This window comes from Maylandia zebra, linkage group LG2 (genome assembly GCF_041146795.1).
Source record: "Maylandia zebra isolate NMK-2024a linkage group LG2, Mzebra_GT3a, whole genome shotgun sequence".
NCBI classification, from domain to species: domain Eukaryota; kingdom Metazoa; phylum Chordata; class Actinopteri; order Cichliformes; family Cichlidae; genus Maylandia; species Maylandia zebra.
Genome location: NC_135168.1, coordinates 8,270,395 through 8,295,661, shown reverse-complemented (window position 1 = coordinate 8,295,661; position 25,267 = coordinate 8,270,395). Strand labels below are relative to the sequence as shown.

At 41.9% G+C, this 25,267-nt stretch overlaps 1 protein-coding gene across 1 annotated transcript; it reads right to left on the bottom strand.

Annotated features, from left to right (window-relative positions):
* Positions 1-10,542: 10,542 nt before the first annotated feature.
* LOC143413500 (uncharacterized) lies at positions 10,543-21,495 on the bottom strand. Its single transcript, XM_076876704.1, has 3 exons — positions 21,404-21,495; positions 12,003-12,851; positions 10,543-11,677 (listed from the first exon to the last, which is right to left on the bottom strand). The coding sequence occupies exons 1-3, from the start codon at positions 21,419-21,421 to the stop codon at positions 10,985-10,987; spliced, it is 1,560 nt and encodes a 519-aa protein (XP_076732819.1). The 5' UTR covers positions 21,422-21,495; the 3' UTR covers positions 10,543-10,984.
* Between the last annotated feature and the right edge of the window lie 3,772 nt (positions 21,496-25,267).

Below are 25,267 nucleotides of genomic sequence, written 5' to 3'. Positions count from 1 at the left end.
GAATTTAGAGTTAAGCTGGCGATAGCCAACTTCAAAGGTTCTTGTGAGTGTAACTGGAATGTATGAGTGTGTGGTGTGTATCTTCTTTGGGGTAGATCGTCCTCAAAGTGGTTGGCTCGCCATCTATCACAACTGGAATATCGTCCTGGTCCTTGGACTTTTCCGTCCTCTCCAAAAAACCTGACCTATAATCCAGGTCATAAAATGTATATTCTAATCAGTCTGTCCCAGATGCATTGTTTAAGGTTAAAATACAAAATCAAAATATTGCATCACCTCATATTCATTGCATCAACATCTTAAATCTTATCAAATCTCACAGTTCTGTTGTACAACATTCAATTTTCAAGCATATCGAATATGAGAACTAAACATCTAAGTTGCTCAAATATTTCTCTATTCATGTAAACATTAATTAAACAATGCTTATGGTAAGTAACCATTGACATTCAAAATACAATACACCATAACAAATCTTATCTAGACTGGGTCGGCTGCTGATCTCAATATAATCAATGTTTAAAGTTCTCAGTGTTTCTGTGTTGCTGCGTATAGGATCTCCCAGCATCATCACTGTGCTGTCCAATCATTGTGTGCGAGGTTACCCTTATAGTGCGATGTGTGTTTGCACAAAGAGAAGCATGTGTGTCAAATATAAATAAGCACAGAACAGAAACAGCTGCTCGTTTCTTCTGTTTAGAGTCAAGTTAGTGTTTTGTGTCTTTGTTTGAGGCCTGATGTCGAGCAGAGGTGTGTGTAACTGCACTGGTCTGTTATATGTGTGAAGTGTGTGCTTCTCTTCAGCATCATCTTTGTCACTGCTGATTCCTTTGTGTCATCATGTGTTGAGAAGAGAGAACAGTTATAACGGAGGAGCAAAAGGAAGCCCTGAAATCTGCATCAACAAGGAAGTGTTGGCTCACCAGTGATCCCAGCAGAGCCACTGGTTTGGCTCCAGTTGTTCTAGATTCAATGATGTTGTTGCTACAGATACATGTCAGCATCTTTATTGTAGTAAAGTCTTGTAATGTGAAGATAGAAACAAGGCAGCAAACAGCTCCATGATCTGATCTTAATGATGTTGTTTTTATTCCTGTCTGTCAGAACTGGATTGGAAACTATCAAAGGTCTAAAAACAGCCTCGACCCTCCCACAGAGCAAACTTTACACACGTCATCTTTCAGCTACAATCTTTGTTGCAGGGATCTTCTGCCAAACAAGGCTGAGAGAAGATTTCTTACAGCTGTCATGTTGATGCTGTTTCAGTCTTTGGGCAAACACACTCATATATTAGGGCTGATATCAGGGCTGCACAAGTTCTTGTGATCATAAATAACAGAAGTGTGGAAGGCAAACATGTTATTGTTGGATGAAACTTCATGAATCCTTTGTAGATTTGAGCTGTTGGAGCCTTTCTTTTCTCTTCAGGTGTACAGATGCTGAGGAGGCAGGTGAAGCAGGTGGAGCTGTTGTGATGCTGCAGAGGGTGTGTCTTAGTAACTCTGTGAGGCAGAACTGGATCCAACATTGTGGATGTGTTGATGTTGGAGCCATTAAGAGTCTCTGGCCACACTGTAGGATTTCCCTTTGATCCACTGTGGGGGCATTTTGGAGTCTGTCAGTGAAACTCTTCATGTTTGTGTTTGACTCCAGTTTATAGAAACAGAGAAATGTGTCATGCTTTTGTTCGGCCTCCACAAATACACACATTTGTTCATTGGTTGGACTTTTTGGAAGTAGACACATTGAAAACCATGTTAATAAGATCTTGTTGTTTCCTGTGGATCCGACACAGAGAGTGGACTTCAGACAGAAAGCGTGGAAGAGATTTTAGAGGCCGTGTGTGGCAACAGGAAGTTTCTGTGTGTTTGCTGATCTTACATGTGGAAAACAACACGTGATGTTTGTGAAGTCCTACAATGATCATTGTTCTCACAGCATTTTGAGTGGGAACAGTTCAAACTGGGAGTAGTGGGAGTTATTTACTGATTGAAACAAGCTGAATGTTTCTGTGACGATGAAGATCAGCAGCTCAGCTGATCAATGAACTGACATCTATCAGTCGTTTCATGAGATGAAGTCATCAGCAGACATTTGTTCTGACTGTGTGATGAATGTCAGAACGTCAGGGCTCTGCTTTAGTCACTGCTTGATGATCATTGGCTCATTGTTGAATCCAGGGGCCCAGTCTGACCTCTGACCTTTGCTGCAGGTCTTCTGTGTTATCTCCACTTTCATGTCTGATCTTCTGCTGTATCGTCCAAAATAAACATCTGGATCATTTCCAACACTTCAGCAGATCTTTAGTTTGGGCAGTGCAGCACAGAATAACACATATTGTACTATACTGCCCACTTCCTGATCTTATTGGATCTGTGTGTGAGGTTGGTGAAGGAAACACATGTTTACTGAGTGAGTCGCTGCCATTAGGAACTAGTTTTTATATCACAGCCTGGAAATCACACAGGACCATTTCTGCAAGTGAAAAGTCGTCATTGGAGGAAAATGATTGTGTAGTTTGTGCGACTGAAGAATTGTCCCAACTACATGTGCTGCTGACCTTTGTGAGATTATTCGGTTATCATATGTTACCTTATATATGTAATCAAAGTAGTTGATACTGCTGTAGATCATATTATACCCTGTCTTATTTAATGAATCATTTCAATGTAAGCAGCTATCTCCTGGAAGTTTTCAGTCTTTTGAATATGTGGCTTTACAGCTGAAGGCCCCATCCAAAGTTGTGTTTCTTAATGTTTACAGGCCTCCCAAATACTGCACAGACTTTTTTAATGACCTCAGTGAACTGCTGTCTGTGACCTGTGTTGATTTTGACTGTGTAATTATTGCTGGGGATTTTAACATTCATGTGGACAACCCTCAGGACAAAGGGACTAAAGACCTGAGTAACACTCTGGGCAACTTTGGGCTGACTCAGCATGTAACAGAGGCCACACATAATAGAGGACACACTCTCGACCTACTGATCTCCAAAGGCCTGAGCATTTCAAAGGTTACTGTGTCTGATGTGGGCGTGTCTGATCATTACTGTGTTTTCTTTGAAAGTAAAATCTCAGCCCACACAAATATATCAACAACAGTGATCACAAAACGGTGTATAACTGAACACAGTAGTGCAATTTTTAACCAGGTCTTCCCATTAACACCTGACCTGTCCAGAGGGTCAGTCAATGAGCTCGTCAATAGCTTCAATGCTAACATGTTAAATGTAATGGACACTATTGCTCCCATTAAGGTGAAGGTTATCTCTGGAAGGAAAAAGTCTCCATGGAGAAACTCCACACTGGTGAAAAATGAAAAAAGAGAGTGTAGGAAAGCTGAGCGCAGATGGAGAAAAACAAACCTCCAGGTTCATTATGACATTTATAAAGAGAAACTTCACAATTTTAATTTACAACTGAGGAGTGCAAGGAGGTCCTACTTCTCTGACATCATCACTAAAAACAGCCATAATGCTCGGGTCTTATTTTCTACAGTTGACAGGCTAACAAACCCTCCTGTGCCAGTGGCAGCTGAACTTCATTCGACCATGGCCTGCAATGACTTTGCCAAATTCTTCACAGAAAAAATCCAAAAAATTAGACAAGCAATTGGTACATCAACAGCAGATCCAGGATATGTACTGTGTCCACCAAAAAACTGTTTAAACACCATGAAACAGTTTCATCCGATTAACAGCAAAGACCTGGAGGACATCTTAGGTCAACTGAACTCCTCCTCCTGCTGTTTAGATGTCCTGCCAACAAGTTTTTTCAAAAAGGTCTCAAAGACTTTAGAGTCAGACCTGTTACAGATCGTCAACTTTTCTTTATTATCAGGTGTGTTTCCAGAACCACTAAAAACTGCTGTAATTAAACCTATACTGAAAAAGGACAATCTTGACAAGACACAAATGAACAACTACAGGCCGATCTCAAATCTCCCATTTTTAAGTAAGATCATTGAAAAAACAGTTTCTCAACAGCTCAATTACTTCTTAAAACAGAATAATTGCTACGATGCCTTCCAGTCAGGTTTTAGACAGAACCACAGCACTGAAACCGCTCTGACCAAAGTGTTTAATGACATATGTCTGAATACAGACAGTGGAAAAATGTCAGTCTTAGTTTTACTGGATCTCAGTGCAGCATTTGATACAGTTGACCACAACATATTACTCAAACGACTGGAGAACTGGGCAGGTATTTCAGGAACTGTACTAAACTGGTTCAAAACATACGTAGAAAACAGGAAATACTTTGTATCAATAGGTAACTTCACATCTGAGCAGACAAGTATCACATGTGGAGTTCCCCAAGGTTCCATCTTGGGACCCCTTCTGTTTAACATTTACATGCTCCCACTGGCACAGATTATAAACAACAACAAAATAAACTATCACAGCTATGCAGATGACACACAAATATATATCACAATGTCACCAGGAGACCGAGGCCCTGTACAGGCTCTTGGTAAATGCATTGAGGAAATCAATGACTGGTTGTGCCACAATTTTCTCCAGCTAAACAAAAACAAAACTGAGGTAATAGTCTTTGGCGCCAAAGAAAAACGATTACAGGTCACCAGAGAACTTCAATCTATACATCTAAAAACCACAAACCAGGCGAGAAATTTGGGTGTAGTGATGGATGCAGACCTAAACTTAGAAAAACACATTAAGACAATAACAAAGTCAGCTTACTATCACCTCAAGAATATTTCAAGGATAAAAGATCTGATGTCTCAACAGGACCTGGAAAAACTAGTCCATGCATTCATCTTTAGTAGGCTTGATTACTGTAACAGCATCTTTACAGGTCTACCTAAAACATCAGTCAGACAACTACAGCTCATTCAGAACTCTGCTGCTCGAGTCCTCACTAAGACCAAAAAAGTGGACCACATCAGTCCAGCTCTGAGGTCTTTACACTGGCTGCCTGTCCGTCAGAGGATAGACTTCAAAGTTCTGATGCTGGCCTATAAAGCTCTGAATGGTTTAGGACCAAAATACATCAGTGACCTCCTGACCCAGTATGAACCTTCCAGATCACTCAGGTCATCTGAATCCGGTCTTTTATCAGTTCCCAGAGTCAGAACCAGACACGGAGAAGCTGCATTCAGCTTTTATGCTCCTTATATCTGGAACAAACTCCCAGAAAGCCTCAGATCAGCTGAAACACTCAGTTTATTTAAATCCAGGTTGAAGACTCACCTGTTCTCAGCTGCATTTGAATAAAGCACCAAATCCACACTTTTAAGCTTAAATTTCAAAACTTACATTTAACTACTGATTTTATCTACTGTTCTGATTTTATCTGTTTTGATTTTATATACTGTTTTGTTTGTTTGTTTGTTAATTAGTTAGTTAGTTTGTTTGCTTGTTTTAATCAATTTTAAATCATGCTTTTTATTTGTTTTTGTTTCTAATGTCTCTGTAAAGCACTTTGAATCACCTTGTTGTTGAATTGTGCTATACAAATAAACTTGCCTTGCCTTGCCTTTAATATAGAGTGTGTGATCAGTATGTAGTTTTAGTTTGCATTATACTTCTGACTTAAAAGAGTGTGAAAATCATTAGATCTATTGGATTGACCTGTATTACTTGACACTGTTGAATGTGTTACACTGTTTCTTGACATGTCATACTGCTGAATCATGAAGAGAATGTTGTGTGCAGAGGACCTTGTGCCGATAATAGAAGAGACAGACCACATTCCATACCCCCACCTTACAGAGAGCAGAAAGACAAGGAGCCGAGGTCATAACTTAGGCGCCGTAAGAGAGAAAGAATGTGAATGTTTAGGCTTTTACGACTAGGTGGGGGCCGCTAGAAGCTATAAGAGGCTGTGTAACCCGTCACCACTTTGAGACTTGCTGTGACCCTCTGCAGGCAGGTCTCCCCATCATGATGGTTCTTATGCTCTTAAGTGTTGAATTATATGGAAATAAATGATTGTTGATTGAGCATTTATACACCGAGTACTGTCCTTCCTTCAGCCCAAAGATTCAAAGAATTGGGAGATTTTCAACACCTTTGACCTTTTCTTTAGGTGCACAGAGGAGTCTGTGGAAACATCCAGAACTGAGGCAGTGCTACAGATGTCTTCAAATAAAGTTTTGTATTTAACCTGTTATTGTGCAGCATACAGCCCACACAAAGTTAACGAGTGGCATTGACATGTAAACAGTAAACAGTACTCCATGTAATCAGAATCAGAATACTTTATTGATCCCTGGGGGAAATTATTTTTTGTTACAGTGCTCCATTTTAAACCAACATTAAGACAAGACAGACAATACGCTAACTAAGAATAGTACAATATATACATATATATTCATACATACATACATAAGTCACTCATAAATAAATAGTTGGAAAAGAAACATGTGTAGTTGTAGCAGTAAACAGTGTGTTAGGTGGATGCGTTGTACAGGGAGCCACAGGCAGGAATGATTTCCTGTGTCGTTCAGTGGTGCTTTTCGGTAATCTCAGTCTCTCACTGAACGAGCTCCTGTGACTGACCAACATGTCATGGAGTGGGTGGGAGGTGTTATCCAACATTGTCTTTATCTTGGACAGCATCCGCCTCTCCGACACCACCTTGAGGGAGTCCAGCTCCATCCCCACAACATTGCTGGCCTTACGGATCAGTTTATTAAGTCTGTTGGCATCTGCGACCCTCAGCCTGCTCCCCCAGCATGCAACAGCATAGAGGATCGCACTGGCCACCACAGACTCATAGAAAATCCTCAGCATTTTCTGGCAGATGTTGAAGGACCTCAGTCGCCTCAAAAAATAGAGACGACTCTGGCCCTTCCTGTAAAGTGCTGTGGTGTTTTTAGCCCAGTCCAGTTTATTGTCAATGTGTACTCCAAGGTATTTATAGTCCTCCACAATGTCAACACTGACCCCCTGGATTGAAACAGGGGTCAAGTGTTTCCTGGTCTTCCTGAAGTCCACGATCAGTTCCTTGGTCTTTGCCACGTTGAGCTGCAGATGATTCTGCTCACACCACGTGACAAAGGAGTCGACCACAGCCCGGTACTCTGTCTCATCATCCCTGCTGATGCATCCAACCACCGCAGAGTCATCAGAAAACTTCTGAAGATGGAGGTCTCTGTGCAGTGGCTGAAGTCTGTGGTGTAGAGGGTGAAGAGGAAGGGGGAGAGGACAGTCCCCTGTGGCTGGATGGCAGTAGCGTGACTCCCCAGTCAGCCTTTGACCAGTCCAGTGTTTCTGTTTCAGTCATTTAAACATTGTGATATCCAGATAAGTGAAATACCCTCCACAGAACAGCAGCATGACTACATGATCTCCCTAATCCGGCGATACAGGAACAGCCGACTGTCTCCACTACTCCACTTTCTCTTAGCATTAGCCATGCTAAGTGTTTAGCCTGATTAGCGTTCTGGCTCGGCTCTACAGGTGCTTTAAGAAAAATAAAGTCGTCTTGTTTGTTGAGCAGTACTTTATCAATGTTGTTGCTGTGCAGGTAATTATACGCCTCGGTGCTCTTATAATTACACAATTCCTCGCCAACAACGCCTTCGGAAAATACAAGTCATTAATAATGTGGATGTAGCTAACATCGGGCCATAGTTTAAAGTCATCTACCGTGAGAAGTGACGAGCGAGGCGCTGCTACTGAACTGTTAAGATTTTTAAAACATCTCTACTGTCTATACACCTTTAATGTGTTGCCATTTACACCAGGTAAAAACACCTGATTCATTCCAGTTTCTCTGCTTTCACTTTGATTCATGTCAACACGAAGCCTGAACGTCTGTGATGAACACACTATCAGCATCACTGACATATTTCATCATTTAAAAACACTTCCTGTCACTGTGGTGGTTACAGTGACATCATGCAGTTTATGCTTTGACCTCCAGAGGGCGACAAATCAGCACAGACAGAGAGCTCCATTCAAACTTTGCTGCCATCAGGAATAATTCTTCAAATATAATCATCAGTGTTTGAGCAGTTATGATATCAGGGACAATCTAGACATGTGTGACAATACTGGACATGTCACATGACACACCTCAAACATCATGTGATCCACTCTCAGTCTGCACTTTCATTCATGACTTCAACAGGTTGAAATGAGCTTTGAAGAAACATTCAGTGAAATAAATCTTTCATGGATTCATGTGAGCAGCAGATGAACTTTACAAAGAATCAGTGGATTCATCTTCTATTTTAGATCAACTTTGATCACTTCGAGCCATCTTAAGTCCGTTTGTTCTTCTCACTCACTAACGTCTCATATGATTTCAGATCCCTGCTGTTCCCCAGCTGCCCTGTAGGTGGCCTCAGTGTGTCTCACACCATTTACAGATGATTACAGGTCGTTTACAGTTCAAACAGGTCCAACATAAGAAATATGTAGAAAATATCCTGGCTATAGCACTTTGGGTCAAAGTGCAGATGTTCCAGATGTTCTGAGTCTGTCTGTGTTTCATGTTAACATGTAGATGTTGGACCAAAGTGAAGCTTTTTGATGTGACAGCAGGAATGTGAAGTGTAACTCTGAGCTGTAGGAAATGAAACTAAACGCACTTTTTCTCCTTTATTTATAGGAAAGTGTAGGAGAGCAACAGATGAACAAGCGTTACTGTAACAGGAAACATCAGAGGACCTTTATGTTCATCATCATCACTGTTTCCTTGTTCTGTCACAAACACACAACACTTCCTGCTCTCTCTCTGATGGATCTGATTGGCTGTTTCATTCACAGGAGGTCAGGGCGTCACACAAACAGCTTTAACTGCACAACGACACACTTTAAATCATCTACAGACAAACCTGTGTGTTTGATTTATGAAGAAATAATAAAGACGTGTGTACAGCTGTCCATGAAGCAGCTTCTCACACAAACTCTGACACTTCAGCCACTTTAATTCCTGCAAAGCTGCGTAACAAAGAGCTGTGACTGCTATGAGCTGCTGATGATGACTGCATGAAGCTCTCAGCTGAAGCTTCTTTCATTTATTTTAATGTTAATGTCGCCCTTTTAAACAAAATAATATTTTCCAGTTACAGAAATCATAAAGTCCAAACTAAAGTGCTACTGTTGCTATATGCATTTTATATAAATCATGGATGATGGTCCTGACATGAAGGAAGAGAAAGTTACAGGTTGCATCCTTTGACTTTGTCTCCGTGCCTTTGGGCCATTTTCAGAAGGACAGATGTTTCTGTTCAATTCTTAAATCAATTTTTTCAAACACAAACACTATTTTAAAGCTTCTAGAGAGTAAAATATTCATGATAATTATAATAACAATAATAAAAACAAAAGCTCTCAGATCCATCAAACCAAGCAGCAGAAAGAACAATAACTGAAGAGAAAACTTTAACCTTGTAGACTTCATTATGTTCCAGCTGCTCTACAGACGCTGTGACCTCGAACTTAAGCAGGTCGTAAAGTATGTGCAGCTCAATAACTTCATAATCAGACCCTGTGGTATTTAGGCAGCAGAACAACTAAGAATAACAACTACAAATAATGTTTTTAGGTTTCTGTTGTACTGCAAGGTTCTGTACAGGAGAACCAAACCAAGAGCAAATATTACGTCTCATTTACACCTGAGCACGAAGAGCCATCAACATTTAGCAAATTGAATCATCTTTGTTTAGATGCAAGAAGAATCATATAGAAATGAAAAAGTAGAAATAGAAATCCAGAGCAAAGATATCCTCTAATTCAGCGTAGCACATGTGCAGCTGCTGCGATTCACGTAAGCATTCGGCTCGTCGCTGTTGCAGATTTTTCTCTCGCTGTTCTGGCTCACAGCGCTGCAAACACAAAGATAAATATCCCCAAAGGTGTGAAAGGGAGCTAATTAGTAAGAGTATTGTTACTCTCCGCAGGAGTAGTCCAGCAGTAGAAATCAGTCCAATAACAAGGTGTGTAACATCTAGCAGGGTGACAGAAAAACCCAGGGTAACTTCTAAGGACCTCAACGTCTCTCTCACATTGTGTTTTTAAACATGCTTCCATTTGTCACTTCAGTCTTTACTCTGAAATACAGGAAGAGAAATCATGGCTGAAACAATTTCTCATGAAACCAGGGGTGTGGTCCAACAGTCAGTTTGGTGAGGAAGGTTCCTAACTGAGAGAAGTGACCCAGAAGTATCTGTGTAGCAGCCACAATGAATCCAGATCATGAGCTTTATTAACTGATCAAAGTCTCTTCTTTCATCTTCTGTATCATTCAGTTTGCATTGGTAATGCCCATTATTGTAATGCTTTTTTAAGACCAGCAAAACTTTATTTCACTTTGGGTTAGCTGGGATAAGTGATGGATGGAGGGAATTTTACTTCAGCCACAGAAATCCTAAACAGGAAGGAGGAGCAGAGTTACAGTGGATCACTATCCAGCAGGGAAACAAGGTTTATTTCAATTTCTTGGCCATGAGTGAGATTTACTGAGTGGGCAAATTAGGGAGACGACACCATCAGATCCCGAGCCCTCCATGTGTTAATCAAGAGACGGCTGCTGTGCTACATCCATAAATAATGAATAAATTAGGAGCTAAAGCTGAAAGGACAGTTTATTTGTACCATCTTCACGTGAACACATTCAAGAACATCACAGATGAAGAAACATTAAAAACTTCCACACTACATAAAGCAAGAAAAATAGTTTTTCTTTCAGGTGGTTTCAGAAAAACAGAAACATCAAACATCTCCAAGACTCTCTTTGAAAGAACTAAAAACCTTTGTTCTCATGGTCCAATCATGAGTGAACTCCCCGATGAAGCCTTGTGTGCTAAAACATGTCAGAGTTTTAAAGGTTAAACATGAGTTTCCAAAACGTTTTGCTGGAGAACAATGAACTATTTGACTGAGTTTCAATCATTTACAGACGAGCAAAACCAGGACAGAGAAAAAAGGACAAAACTGACTCAGTAAAACAACAGAAAAGAAGATCCCATGTAGATCTGTATTATGTAGAAGTTCAGCCCAGCAACCAGTTCAGTTCAACACAAGTTTAAATGATTCTATCTGAACTCTGTGGAGCCTGATCTCAAGCTTTTTGAGTCTGACACAGAAACCAGAGGATCTTTCTGTGTCTTCAGATTCACTGTGATCCAGTGATGGGAGTGATTTCAGCCCTGAGTGATCACGCTGATGTTTGCACAGAGCAGACAATGAGGTGAATGTTTGGGCACATTGGTAACAGTGAAACAGTTTATTAGTAACGTGGGATCGTTTGTGTGCAGAGTATGATCTGAGCTTCCTGAAGCTCTTGTCACACTGGTCACAGCTGTAGTTTCCTTCCATGTGTCCACGTTCATGCCTGTTACGATTACCTGACCGTGAGAAGCTTCTCTCACAGTGTCTGCACTTGTGTGGTTTCTCTCCTGTGTGGACTCGTTTGTGTGTTTTAAGCTTCCATGCAGTGGTGAAGGATGACCCACACTGATCACAGAGGTGCTTTTTAACCCCACTGTGAATCAGTTCATGTTGTTTTAAATCACTTGGTGTGGTGAAGCTTCTCCCACATTCTTTGCAGTATTTCAGTTTGTCTCCAGTGTGTCTACGTTGATGTCTTTTTAGGGTCTTTTGCCGACTGAAAGTTTTTCCACAGAGGTCACAATGAAAGTCTTTCCCACCACCACAGTGATGACAGGGTTGAGAACTGGATCCATCTGTGTCGCTCTGCTTCTAAACAAAGACACAAAGACAGTGTAAGTCAGTCCTTCAACATTTGTATCCTGAACGTCGCCTGAAATAAAGAGCATCTCTGCAGACGTCCAACTACATTTGACTGTTTCAGTTAACACACTCAGTTTACTGGGCTGCAATAACTACAATACTACCACCATAATACTACAGTAATACTAAAATCATAACTGAAAGGAAAATCTGAATAATCACTCAGAGCTGCTTTTCCATGCAGTAGAATTGCTAACATGCTAACACAGTTTAATGAGCAGAGTTGTTCCAAACAGTCAGGCTAAAATGACAAGATAACAATATAAATACATACCTCACAGTAGCTGCACTTGTAGACTCTCTTTCTGGTGTGGATCTGTTGGTGTTGTCTCAGGTAATGTGGAGATTTAAAAGTCTTCTCACACAGGTCACATTGATAAGGTCTCTCCTCAGTGTGGGTAAACATGTGTTGTTGTAAGTGTGCGTCTGTTGTAAACTGTTTGCCACACTGTTCACAGCAGTACACATCATGTCTGGTGTGAATGCGTAGGTGTGTATTTCGGCTCCCTCTCCGGCTGAAAGTTTTTCCACAGATGTCACAGCTGTATGCCTTAATTCCAGAGTGGGTAACTAGATGCTTCTGTAAGCTGCTACTTTGAGTAAAAGCTCTGCCACACTGATCACAGCTGTACGCTTTAACTCCACTGTGGATGAGTTGGTGTTGTTTTAGGGAACGCTTCAAGGAAAAAGACTTTCCACACTCGTCACAGCTGAACGGTCTCTCTCCAGTGTGGATGACCTGATGCTGTTTTAGTGAAGCCTTCAGAGTAAACTCCATCCCACACTCGTCACAGCTGTATGCCTTAATTCCAGAGTGGGTAACTAGATGCCTCTGTAAGCTGCTACTGCAAGTAAAAGCTCTGCCACACTGATCACAGCTGTACGCTTTAACTCCACTGTGGATGAGTTGGTGTTTTTTTAGGGAATCCTTCAAGGAAAAAGACTTTCCACACAAGTCACAGCTGAACGGTCTCTCTCCAGTGTGGATGACCTGATGCCGTTTTAGTTTAGCCCTCAGAGTAAAACCCTTCCCACACTCGTCACAGGTGTGTTTTTTCTCTCCCTTTCTTCTGTGAGGTTTGTCGGCCTCCTGAGAGCGCTGACTTCTGGCTCCATGTTGGTCCTGCAGTGACAGAGATACAAACAGAGGCAGTGAGTGAAATGCAGTCGTGGAACAAACTCAACCTTCAAACTCCATTAACACTAGTTTTAAACCTGAAGGTGGAGCGTGGCACCAAACACCTTAAAGGTCTCTTATCCCCACCTGCTGGTAGTTCTAACACATTACATCCAACCTGCTGTTAAAGATAATTCATGACTGTTCAAACACTAAAATCATGCCCATCCCTCCTGATTGTGTACACACACACACACACACACACACACACACACACACACACACACACATTATTTTATAATTTAGATTATTTTGTTGTTTCCTATTACATATTTCTATAATTTGTATAGATTTATACAGATTTATTCAGTGATAATAAATCCTATGTTTGTTTGTTCTAAAGGAACCCTGTTAGCTTCCACAACAGATGTTGCTCGTCTTCCGTCAAATACTCACATAAAATATTACACAATAAAGTGGATTCAAGATATCCACATAATTTCACTCTTACATCCACAGTGAGGTTTCACAATTGTTCAAATATAAGCAATCAATAATAATAATAATAATATCAATAACATTGAGGCACATTACACAAATTTCAAAAACAAATCATGTCTTACAATATTTACAACAACTAAAAGCTCTGTAAATCGGCTTTTAAGTGTTCATTGAAGTTTTGAATAATTCTCTAATTTTTTAAGGCAACTTATTCCACTTAAAAGTTGCTCTAAATGTAACAGTTTTACAAAACGTTACTTTTAACTCGAGCATTTACTAAATTGCAGCTTGTTGAAAACTGTGTAATATGATGATGTATTTCATCTGGATACTGCAGCTGAGCAGAATAAATGTGGTGTGTTTAACAGAATTGCTTTCTTTAGAACTACAAGTAAGCCATAGAATATTTTAGCCTGTACAGGAAGCCAAGAAAGGTTATTATGCATGTTATCAATATTAGTATAGTATGAACATCTTCACACTAATCTGGACGCCTTATTCTGGACTAACTGAAGTCTGTTAAGATCTGTCTTATTAGCTGCTGACCAAATGATTGAACAATACTCCAGATGAGACATTACTAGTGCATTAATGACATCTTTCATAATGAAGAAGTGATACACAAAGAGCATTTCATAGCCATAGCTATGCCTTGTCGGCAGAGTTATGTGACATTAGTGATGTTTGTACTTTCAGCGTTAACTTGGTTTTAAAGCCTTTAAAATATACGCCGTTCAATAGTCGACCTTAATCTGACAGAGAATGTGATGATTTTGTGGATAATTAAAGTCAGTCATATATCCACAAACACAACAAGCTGAAAGTCAGTGATGCTGCTCGGTTTGCAGTCCTGAACATCACGGCACAAGCAGGATTCACTGCACTGTTAATGTTAGCTGTGTTATATTGCTGCCTCTGTTCGGTGGTGTCGAGCCAAACGCACTTTAACGTGTGTTTGAACGAGCTGACGGTTCACTCGTTAAGCTGAAAGAAAGATGCTTTAATCACAGCAGTCACACATGTGTCCACTGTACCATCTGGAACTCTTCTTGTTTACACTCGTAATAACACAAACACTAAATCCTGCTTCTCTGGTGCTGTTGTGTAGCAGTGTGTACACCTGAGACTGTCACCCGTCTGTCTGTCCTGCACTCTCTCTCTGTTTCTTTCTCTCTGATTGTGGAATAAAAGTATTCATTCATTTCATTTCATTCATTTATTTGTTCATTTTCAGGCACAACAAATACCTATATTGAACATAAAATACACAAAACAAAAAACAAAAATTGCCTGAAAAAGGAGTGGGACGAAGAAAACTTATTAAATCCCACCCCTATACTCACTCATCAACAAAAAAAACAATAAACTTCCCGCAGCTACGCCCATCATTGCATACAGACCCATCAACAGCCCCGGGCACATACAAGCATCTAAGCGGCAGCTCGCAAACAACAATTAGAGTCTTCATAACTGAATACAGAATATATAAATTATAAATTGCATTACCACAGGTAACAGGCAGTAATAACTACAAGTAACAAACACACATACATATACATACATATATATCTACACACACAAGTACATATATGTACATACATACGCACACTTTTTTATTTTTTTTTATTTTGGAATCCATACCAGCAATGGTAAGAGAACAGACATTACAGAGCACACTAAAACCATCATTGAGTATACTGTGACCAGACCAACTGTTTGTAGAGAAATTTAAATCTATGAATATTTTTGCATTGTTTCAATTGTAAACTCAGACTGTTCCAGATTTTCACACCACATACAGACACACAAAAGCCTTTACGGGTTGTTCGAGTTCTGGGTAATTTGAATTCTCCAAAGCCTCTCACATTATAAACCTTTTCTCGAATTTCAAATCTAGTTTGTAAATTTGCCGGTAAAAGTTTAGTAAAAGCTTTATACAAAATTATGGATGTATTGTAATTAACCAGATCCTGGAATTTAAGTAACTTTGCCTGAAGAAAGAATTTGTGAGTATGATCTAGATAACCAGCCTTGTGAATAATACGCAGTGCTCGTTTCTGTACTGTGACTAATGGATTAGTTGTATTTTTATATGTATTTCCCCACACTTCCACACAATATGTAAGATATGGAAGAACCAGAGTACAGTACAGAGTACGAAGTGCATCTTTATCAAGGAATTGTTTCACTTTGTTCAAAACTGCGAGGCTTCTAGAAATTTTGGTTTTTATGTGTCTGACGTGGGGTTTCCATGAAATTTTATTATCAATTACGACTCCCAAAAATTTGTTTTCACTCACATTATCAATTGGTACACCTTCAATGATAATTGGTAATTCTATATTATATTTTAAATTACCAAAAAACATTGCTTTAGTTTTATTTATATTTAATGATAATTTATTTATGTCCATCCATTTTTTTATTAATTGTAGCTCCCTGTTTACGGTCATTACAAGATCAGTATAATCATCGCTACTGAAAAATATGTTGGTGTCATCTGCGAACAGTATGAGTTTAAGTACTTGAGAAACATCAAAAATATCATTTATGTATACATTGAAAAGTTTTGGTCCCAACACTGACCCTTGGGGAACACCACATGTAATACCAAGTTTCTCTGAATGGTAATGCCCTATGCTAACATATTGTTCCCGACCTGTTAGGTAACTTTTTAACCAGTTACCAGCTTTCCCTCGAATACCATATCTTTCCAATTTATCCAGTAAAATTGAGTGATTGATTGTGTCGAAGGCCTTTTTGAGATCAACAAAAATACCAACTGCATATTTATTTTTATCCAGTGTATCAGTAATTTCTTCTACTGCCTCAATTATCGCCATTGAAGTGGTTCTTTGCGTTCTGAAACCATACTGACCAACATTTATTATTTGATGTTTTTCAAGGAATTTTTCTAATCTTGAATTAAAAAGTTTTTCTAGAATTTTTGAGAATTGAGGCAGTAGAGAAATAGGCCTATAATTGGTAAAACTGTGTTTGTCATTACTTTTATATAGTGGTATTACTTTCGCAATTTTCATTTTTTTTGGAAAACAACCGGACTGAAATGATAAATTACAGATATATGTTAAGGGACTAGCAATATTCAGAATAACCTGTTTAACTACAGACATATTTATGTCATGATAATCCATTGAAGACTTACTTTTACATTTTAATGTGATATTTATTACTTCTTGCTCATTTGTAGCTGAGAGGAACAGTGAAAAGGGATTTGATTTTATATTACTGATATTTTCATTTTTATGACACGGGATGTCCGCTGCTAGTTCCGGGCCAACATTTATGAAGAATTTATTGAACCCATCGACAATATTACTCATGTTGTGATTTTCACCATTTGCATCAGTAAAATATTCAGGATATGATGTTCCAGAAGATCCTTGTTTAATTAAGTTGTTTAACACATCCCAAGTTCCTTTTATATTGTTTTTATTTTTATATAATCTTCTTCTATAATAAAGTTGTTTGCTCGTTCTTATAATATCAGTCAATTTATTTCTATATGCTTTATATCTCTGTTCCACTTCTTTTGTTTTTACTTTGATAAACTGTTTATACAGATTGTTTTTCTTTTTGCAAGCATTAATAATTCCTTTTGTGAGCCAAGGACTTTTTATCTTTTTTTTCTTTGTCATGTGTTCGTTTACAGGACAATGTTTATTGTACCACATAGTAAAAATATCTAGAAAATTATCATAAGCCTTGTCCACATCTGACTCTTCATACACCGAACTCCAATCTTGTTGTGCTAAATCAAAATTGAAGGCATGAATTGCTTCTTCATTTATTGTTCGCTTTGCTATCATGATCTTGGTATCTATTTTTTTTAAATCACAGTCACACAAAGTAAAAACTGGTAAGTGGTCAGTTATATCACAGACAAGCAGGCCACTATTAGTTTGGAAATCCATGACATTAGTAAAAATGTTGTCAATAATAGTGGCGCTATGTGATGTTATTCTGCTTGGCTTTGTTATTGTTGGATATAGTGATAAGCTGTACATCGTGTCAGTAAAGTCATCAATGGCTTTTAACCTTGTTGGATTTAGCAAATCAATGTTAAAATCACCACAGATAAATAGTAATTTTTGGTTCACCGAAGCAAACGTTTTTTCTATCCATTCATTAAAAGTGTCAATACTTGAACTGGGTGTCCGATATATACAACTTATTATAACATTTCTCTTTTTTTCATTCATAATCTCAATAGTCAAACATTCCAAAATTCCATCAATAGCCATAGACATAGTTGTTACAACATTATATTTTATAGAATTATGAACATATATAGCAACCCCGCCGCCCGCCTTATTTAATCTATTCATGTATTTTAAATCATATCCATTCAAACAAAAATCTATTCCTTTATCGACATTGAACCAAGTTTCAGTGATGGCTATAATACTAAAGGGGCGAGAAAATTGTTGCAAATAGTCCTTAATGAAATCAAAATTAGAGTACATACTTCTGCTGTTAAAGTGAATTAATGAGAGCTTCCCGTCTAGGTTAATTTCTTTTTCATATTGTTCCTGAGTGAAATAATTACAATTTTTAACAAAAGAAGAGAGAAAGTTACTTTCAGAATCTATTTCTGGATCTATTATATTATGCTCCTTATATTCACAATCTAGATCAATTACTTTCTGTTGAAGAACTAATTTCAACGTGTCCATGTCATTTCCTGGTGTAATTGATACATTGGTGTCAGTTATACTTGTCCAGATCCTCCATGTTCCTCACTATCAGTACTTTTGCCTCTTCTGGTGTCCCGCTTAGCTTAATGAAAATCTTACAGTTTGTTACCCATGTATGTTGTATTTTACCGTTCTTCTTCAGTTGCCTTGCCTTCCTCGCGATGTCTGCGTTTTTTCGTGTCAGATGCTCATTAATGAAAACGTCCGTGCCTTTCAGTTTGCGTCCTTGTTTCAGCAGTGCGACCTTGTTCTTCCGATTGACAAATCTCATAATGATGGCCGGCAGTCTGTCACTCCTCCTGGGCAGTGAGTGACATGCTTCTATGTGCTCCAGGTCCATCTCTATCCCCTTGCTTTGGAGGAAGGACGCCACCTGTTGCTCCACCGAGTGGGTCTCCTCGTCGCTGGGCTCCCCGACGTTCCCGGCCACCGCGCGCGCGTACGAGCGCGGCTTGATTTTAATACCGCTGATGACCACGTCGTTCGTACGGGTGTACTGCTCCAGCTCATCCACCCGCCGCTCGAGATCCATGATCCGTCTGTCCTTCTCGGCATTTTGGAGGCGTAGCTGTTTTACCTCCTCCAGAAGCCCCAGAGGCAGCTCCTGCTGTGCCCTGACTGCGGCCACGTCTCCGCACAGCACTCCGAGGGAGGTTTTAATGTCCTCAACCTCCTCTGGTGTTGGGCCTTTCTTGGGTGGCATACTGAAGCGAGAGCACGAGGCGGCCACCACGAGGGACTCGGAAGCGGAATTTCTGATGATGGCGCCTGGCTAGGCCTGCTGGCTGATGGTGGAGCCTGGCTGTGGCCTGCTGGCTGGGCCTGCTGGCTGATGGTGGAGCCTGGCTGTGGCCTGCTGGCTGATGGTGGAGTCTGGCTGTGGCCTACTGGCTGATGGTGGAGCCTGGCTGTGGCCTGCAGGCTGATGGTGGAGCCTGGCTGGGCCTGCTGGCTGATGGAGGAGCGTGGCTGTGGCCTGCTGGCTGATGGTGGAGCCTGGCTGTGGCCTGCTGGCTGGGCCTGCTGGCTGATGGTGGAGCCTGGCTGGGCCTGCTGGCTGGGCCTGCTGGCTGATGGTGGAGCCTGGCTGTGGCCTGCTGGCTGATGGTGGAGCCTGGCTGGGCCTGCTGGCTGGGCCTGCTGGCTGATGGTGGAGCCTGGCTGGGCCTGCTGGCTGATGGTGGAGCCTGGCTGTGGCCTGCTGGCGGATGGCCTTGATTCTTTTTAAGTTGAGGGCCTGGCTGCAGGGCTGGGGTCCACACTCTGCTTCATCATCACTCTGGGTTCTCTGCTAGGATGTGTTTATAAGTTACACTTGTGTTTGAATCCTGCAGCTTATCACACATTTGATTTCCATGTGTGACGACTGCAAGTGTCCAGAGTGAGGACAGACTGAGGGAGCCACTGCTGCACATCATCTGTGAGGCTTTGCAGCCCTGATGATCCACCAGGACAAACTCAGCAGTGTGTGAGGAAGAGGAGGAGGAAGAGCCAGCAGCAACTGACAGATGGAGAGAATAGACAGACTGTTCCCTGTTTGTGAAGGACTGCTAGGAAAGTTTAACATAACTGTCTGTGCTGAATCAGTCTTATTAGGTAATGTTCAAATAATGTGATCATCCCAGTGTTTTCAGTGTGGGAGAAAGTACTCAGGGCCTTCAAGTTACACACTATGAAAGGCAGCAACAAGTTTAATGTTCAGAAACCTAAAGTCTGTATCAGCAGCAGAATGGAGCTAAAAATAAATGTTGGTTTCAGTTCTATGAAGCTTTGAGTATTTTGGATCAGTAGCTGCTGTGTTTGTTGCATCATATTGCTGTAACTGTTTATATGCTTTATATATTCTGAGCTAAGTTGATCTATAGTGTTACATCATATTCTATAAGGATGTTATGTGTTTGTAGACTTTCTGCCCAGTTTGACCCATTTAGCAGACGTCAGCCTGTTTAAGGCTCTGATATCTATTCTGTGTGACTTACAGCAGTTATGACATGGTCTGATTTTCTCACCCAATAAAGGAATATTTCCTATATCAGTCTACTCTTCATTCTATCAGACACAGTTATCACAGCTCCTACATTTGCTTTTTACACATATATGTAAGCATTGAGCCACATTTAGTACCAACATATTAAACGAACAATATTTGTCTCTTATATATGATACATCTGTATACACACTGTCACAGATACTTGTCTGTGAGTGAAGTGATTAATATAATAACTATAATCCATCCATCCATCCATCCATCTTCATCCGCTTTATCCGAGGCCGGGTCGCGGGGGCAGCAGCCTAAGCAAAGGGAGGTCTGGGTCTAATAACTATAATATTGGCCATATTATATTTACATTGCCACAGTGAGATGACTTTAGTCTCATGAACAACATCAGCTAATTGTTATTTACAGCTAATCTTAAACGACTGTTCAGCACAGAAATGAAGCCCAACAATCATGTTTCACAGTCCTGTGGTCTCAGCCTCAGATACTCATCAAATCACACAGAGCTCATGTAGAAACAAATGAACTAAATATGTTCTCCTTCATTTCTGTCAAACAAAGCTGTATGAAACGTTTCCAGCTGTTAGTATCATGGTTGCTAGGCAACCTGGGCAGCGCGACGGAGGCTAGACGTCCCATTTCACGAGCCTACGAGCCTCGCACTTCGGCCTTAGCGGTCTTTGAGTACGCGGCCCTTGAGGACTTTAAAGCTGCAGAACCTGAATCGGGATACAGCCATGATGATCTCCAGCCTCGTGCTCGCCAACATTCTCACCTGAGTTAAGAAGACGATCACTGAAATGGTCTCAGCAGGTCCTTTGATGACAGCAATGAAATGCAGTGGTAAGGCTTTTTGGGGATTAAGTTCGTTTTCATGGCAAAGAAGGACGATGCAGTTCATCTGATCACTCCTCATAACATTCTGGAGTGCAGGCAAAATGCTATTATAAAAACTTAAGCAGCAACTTCTCCAGGTTCCAATATTTATGCAATTCTCAAAGCTTTTGGCCACGACTGTATAACCTCTTCTGAAGTTTAGTGGATATTATACATGGTTATGCTCAGGATGTGTCGGCCAGTTTCCACTGGAAACGCCTTTTGGTTAAACTGTCAGCGAGGAATTTGCATTTGCACTGTTACATTTTTATATAACTTTAATGCACATAAACAACAGCTGCTTGTTTCAGTGAAAATACATTGATGGGTTTTTAATAAAGTTGTGCAGCTGTAAAGTATTTTGTCTGGTGTCAATTCTATCGTCAGCTACATCGTTATGGCAAATGTTCAAATGTATATGGTGATAAATATCTTTGGTCATATGGTCCTGCTCTGTCTGTCACCTTCTGTGTTGAGCTCATTGTTTCCTCTGTAGTGGCTGAGCTGAGTCCAAGTAGCTGAAAATGTTCCTCTGCTGCTCCGTCAGACTCTCCTCCTCCTGCTGATCAGCTGGGACACAAAACAGATCTTTGTTAGGCTCCACACTGCACTGAAGAGTCAAAGTGTCTCATATGTTCATCTGACAAGTAAAAGAACACATTTTTGTTTCCCGAGGTGGGCAACTTGTTGGAAACAAACACAAAAGCTTTGAGCACTGATACCTGCCATTGCTGGCATTGAAAGATGCAACGCCAGCAATGTACAACCAAGATGGCGCCGCGTATGGATGCCCTGGTGCTTCAGTGCGTTACTTTTGTCTTGTTTTTGTGCATTTCTTCTGTGTCTGGGCACTCCTCTGGATACTCTTACACCAGAGAAGAGCTCCTTAACTACAGGACTACAACGCCTGTGGATTTATTTCCAATATTTGTCGCATCTGCGGCAGATTTACTGCAGACTCTGATCAGGAAAGCGAGACGCCGAAAGAGAGGGAAGCGAGCCGGCGCACTCGTGCGTTTGAGGAGACGCGGACTGCGAACTGCTCTTCCTGGGATCTTCCTTTCCAATGTACGATCACTCAGGAATAAGACAGACGAACTGGCCCTGATGAGAAGCATGAACAGAGACTTTGCCTCCTCCTGTGTCTTTTGTTTTACGGAGTCGTGGCTCAGTGAGAACATCCCAGACTGCGCGCTCAAGCTGGAGGGCTTCCATCTGCTGCGCGCGGACCGGCAGGCCGCTCTCTCCGGTAAGTCCAAAGGTGGAGGTGTCTGCTTCTACATCAATAGTGGCTGGTGCACAGATGTAACAGTGATTGCTCAGCACTGCTCTTCCTCTCTGGAATATCTTTTTATTCACTGCAAACCGTTTTATTCTCCGCGGGAGTTTGCTTCATTCATCCTGGCCGCTGTTTACATCCCGCCAGACGCGGATGCGCAGGCAGCTCAGTGCGCACTCGCGGAGCAGATTCTCCACATGGAGCGGACATTCCCGGACTCTCTCATCATTGCTCTTGGGGACTTTAACAAAGCCAATCTGAGCCATGAGCTTCCGAAATATAAGCAGTATATTAAATGCCCGACCAGAGAGGAGAGGACATTAGACCACTGTTACAGCACGATCAGCGGGGCCTATCGCGCGGTGCCCCGCGCTTCACTCGGACTTTCTGACCACGTCATTATCCACCTAATCCCCGCGTACAGACAGAGGCTGAAGCTCTCCAAACCTGTCGTGAGGACCAAAAAACTGTGGAGCAACGAGGCTGTGGAGGAGCTTCGCACGTGTTTGGAGTCTACAGACTGGGTCACATTGAAGGCTGCTTCTAACAGCTTGGACGAGTTTACGGACACTGTCACCTCCTATATCCACTTCTGTGAGGACAGCATTGTGCCATCACGCACCAGGGTGAGTTATAACAATGACAAACCCTGGTTTACTCCTAAACTCAAAAAGCTGTGGCTGGAAAAGAGTAAGGCGTTCAGAAGCGGAGACAGGGACTGCTACAGAGAGGCCAAGTACAGGTTCACTAAAGAAGTGGACATTGCTAAACATCAGCACTCTGAGAAGATGCAGCAGCAGATCTCAGAGAATGACTCGGCCTCTGTGTGGAAAGGTTTTAGGAATATCACCAACTACAAGCCTAAAACCCCCCACTCCACTGATGACTTGCTCTTGGCCAACACCCTTAACGACTTCTACTGTCGTTTTGACGAGCCATCAGGCAGCCTTCACACCTCCAACGGCCCCAACAATAGAGACACTTTGGACACTCATTCCCCCACCTCTCCCCCCTCCATAGAGCCATCACCACCTTCAAACTGTTCACCTACAACACCCCCCTCCTCACCCCACACAAAAGAGGATTTCACACCACCTCCTCCCACCACAACTCTTCATATTCATGAAGCAGATGTGAGGAAGCAGTTTAAGAATCTGAATGCTCGGAAAGCTCCCGGCCCAGACGGTGTGTCTCCTGCCACCCTCAGACACTGTGCAAACGAGCTGGCCCCAGTGTTTTCTGGCATTTTCAACTCCTCACCGCAGGCATGTCATGTGCCTGCCTGCTTCAAGTCCTCTACCATAATCCCTGTCCCCAAGAAACCTAGGATCACTGGACTAAATGACTACAGACCCGTGGCTCTGACATCTGTGGTCATGAAGTCATTTGAGCGCCTGGTTCTCTCCCATCTCAAGACCCTCACGGCCCCCCTCCTGGACCCCCTGCAGTTTGCATATAGAGCCAACAGGTCTGTAGACGACGCCATCAACATGGCCCTACACTTCATCCTGCAGCATCTGGACTCCCCAGGAACCTACGCCAGGATCCTGTTTGTGGACTTCAGCTCTGCCTTCAACACCATCCTTCCAGACCATCTCCGAGGCAAGCTTTCCCAGATGAATGTGCCTGATCCCATCTGCCGGTGGATCACTGACTTCCTGACGGACAGGAAGCAGCATATGAGGCTGGGAAAGAATGTCTCGGACTCCCGGACCATCAGCACCGGCTCCCCTCAGGGCTGTGTTCTTTCTCCTCTGCTCTTCTCCCTGTACACCAACTGCTGCACCTCCACCCACCAGTCTGTCAAGCTAATCAAGTTTGCAGATGACACCACCGTTATTGGGCTCATCTCGGACGGGGATGAGTCTGCCTACAGGAGGGAGGTTGAACGTCTGGTGTCCTGGTGCAGCCACAACAACCTGGTGCTGAATGCCCAGAAGACAGTGGAGATTATTGTGGACTTCAGGAAGCACACAGCCCCACTCCCCCCCATCATCCTGACTGACACCCCCATCACCTCTGTGGACTCATTCCGCTTCCTGGGTACCACCATCACCCAGGACCTGAAGTGGGAGCCCACCATCACCTCCGTCATCAAGAAAGCCCAGCAGAGGATGTACTTCCTGAGGCAGCTGAAGAAATTCAACCTGCCAACACGGACGATGATGCAGTTCTACACTGCAATCATCGAGTCCATCCTCACCTCCTCCATCACCGTGTGGTACGCTGGAGCCACTATCAGGGACAAACAGAGACTGCAGCGTGTTGTGCGCTCTGCTGAGAAGGTGATTGGCTGCAGACTCCCATCTCTGCAGGACCTGTACACCTCCAGGACATTGCGGCGTGCAGCTCGGATCTCAGCTGACCCTTCTCACCCTGGACACAGTCTGTTTGACCTGCTCCCCTCAGGCAGGAGGCTCCGGTCCATTCGCACCAGAACCTCTCGCCATAAGAACAGTTTCTTCCCCTCTGCTGTTGGACACATGAACAATAACCGTATGACTGTCCCCGCCACTAACACATGACCCTACGCTGTGTCACTGCATCATTCCATGTTTGGCACTGATCACCACCTGCACTCATGTATATATCTTTCTACGTAGCACTTTTAATTCTTATTCTTACTTTTATTTTTTCATGTCTATTTAAGTGCTATTTATGACACTATGTTTGCACTGAAGCACCGCAGCAATTTCCTAATGTTGTAAACCTGCTCAACATTTGGCAATAAACCCCTTTCTGATTCTGATGTGGATTGTCAAGACTCAAACCAATCATCAAGCAAAGACAACAGGGATCAAATGTACCGCATTTTGATCCGGGACGTACTCTGCATGAAAACAAGCGCTCACTCTTCCTGCTCAACAAATGACAAGGGCGGAGCCTTATACCACGTGATACAGAAGCTGTGCCGTGTGATGCTAAAATTAGCAGGGAAAAAACAATGGAGAGCACGTCAGGGATGACGAGAAAGTGACAGGAGAAAATCCGTCCCGGTCAACCACCCAAACATCAATAACGGGAACCTTATACAGCGCTTCCCTATACA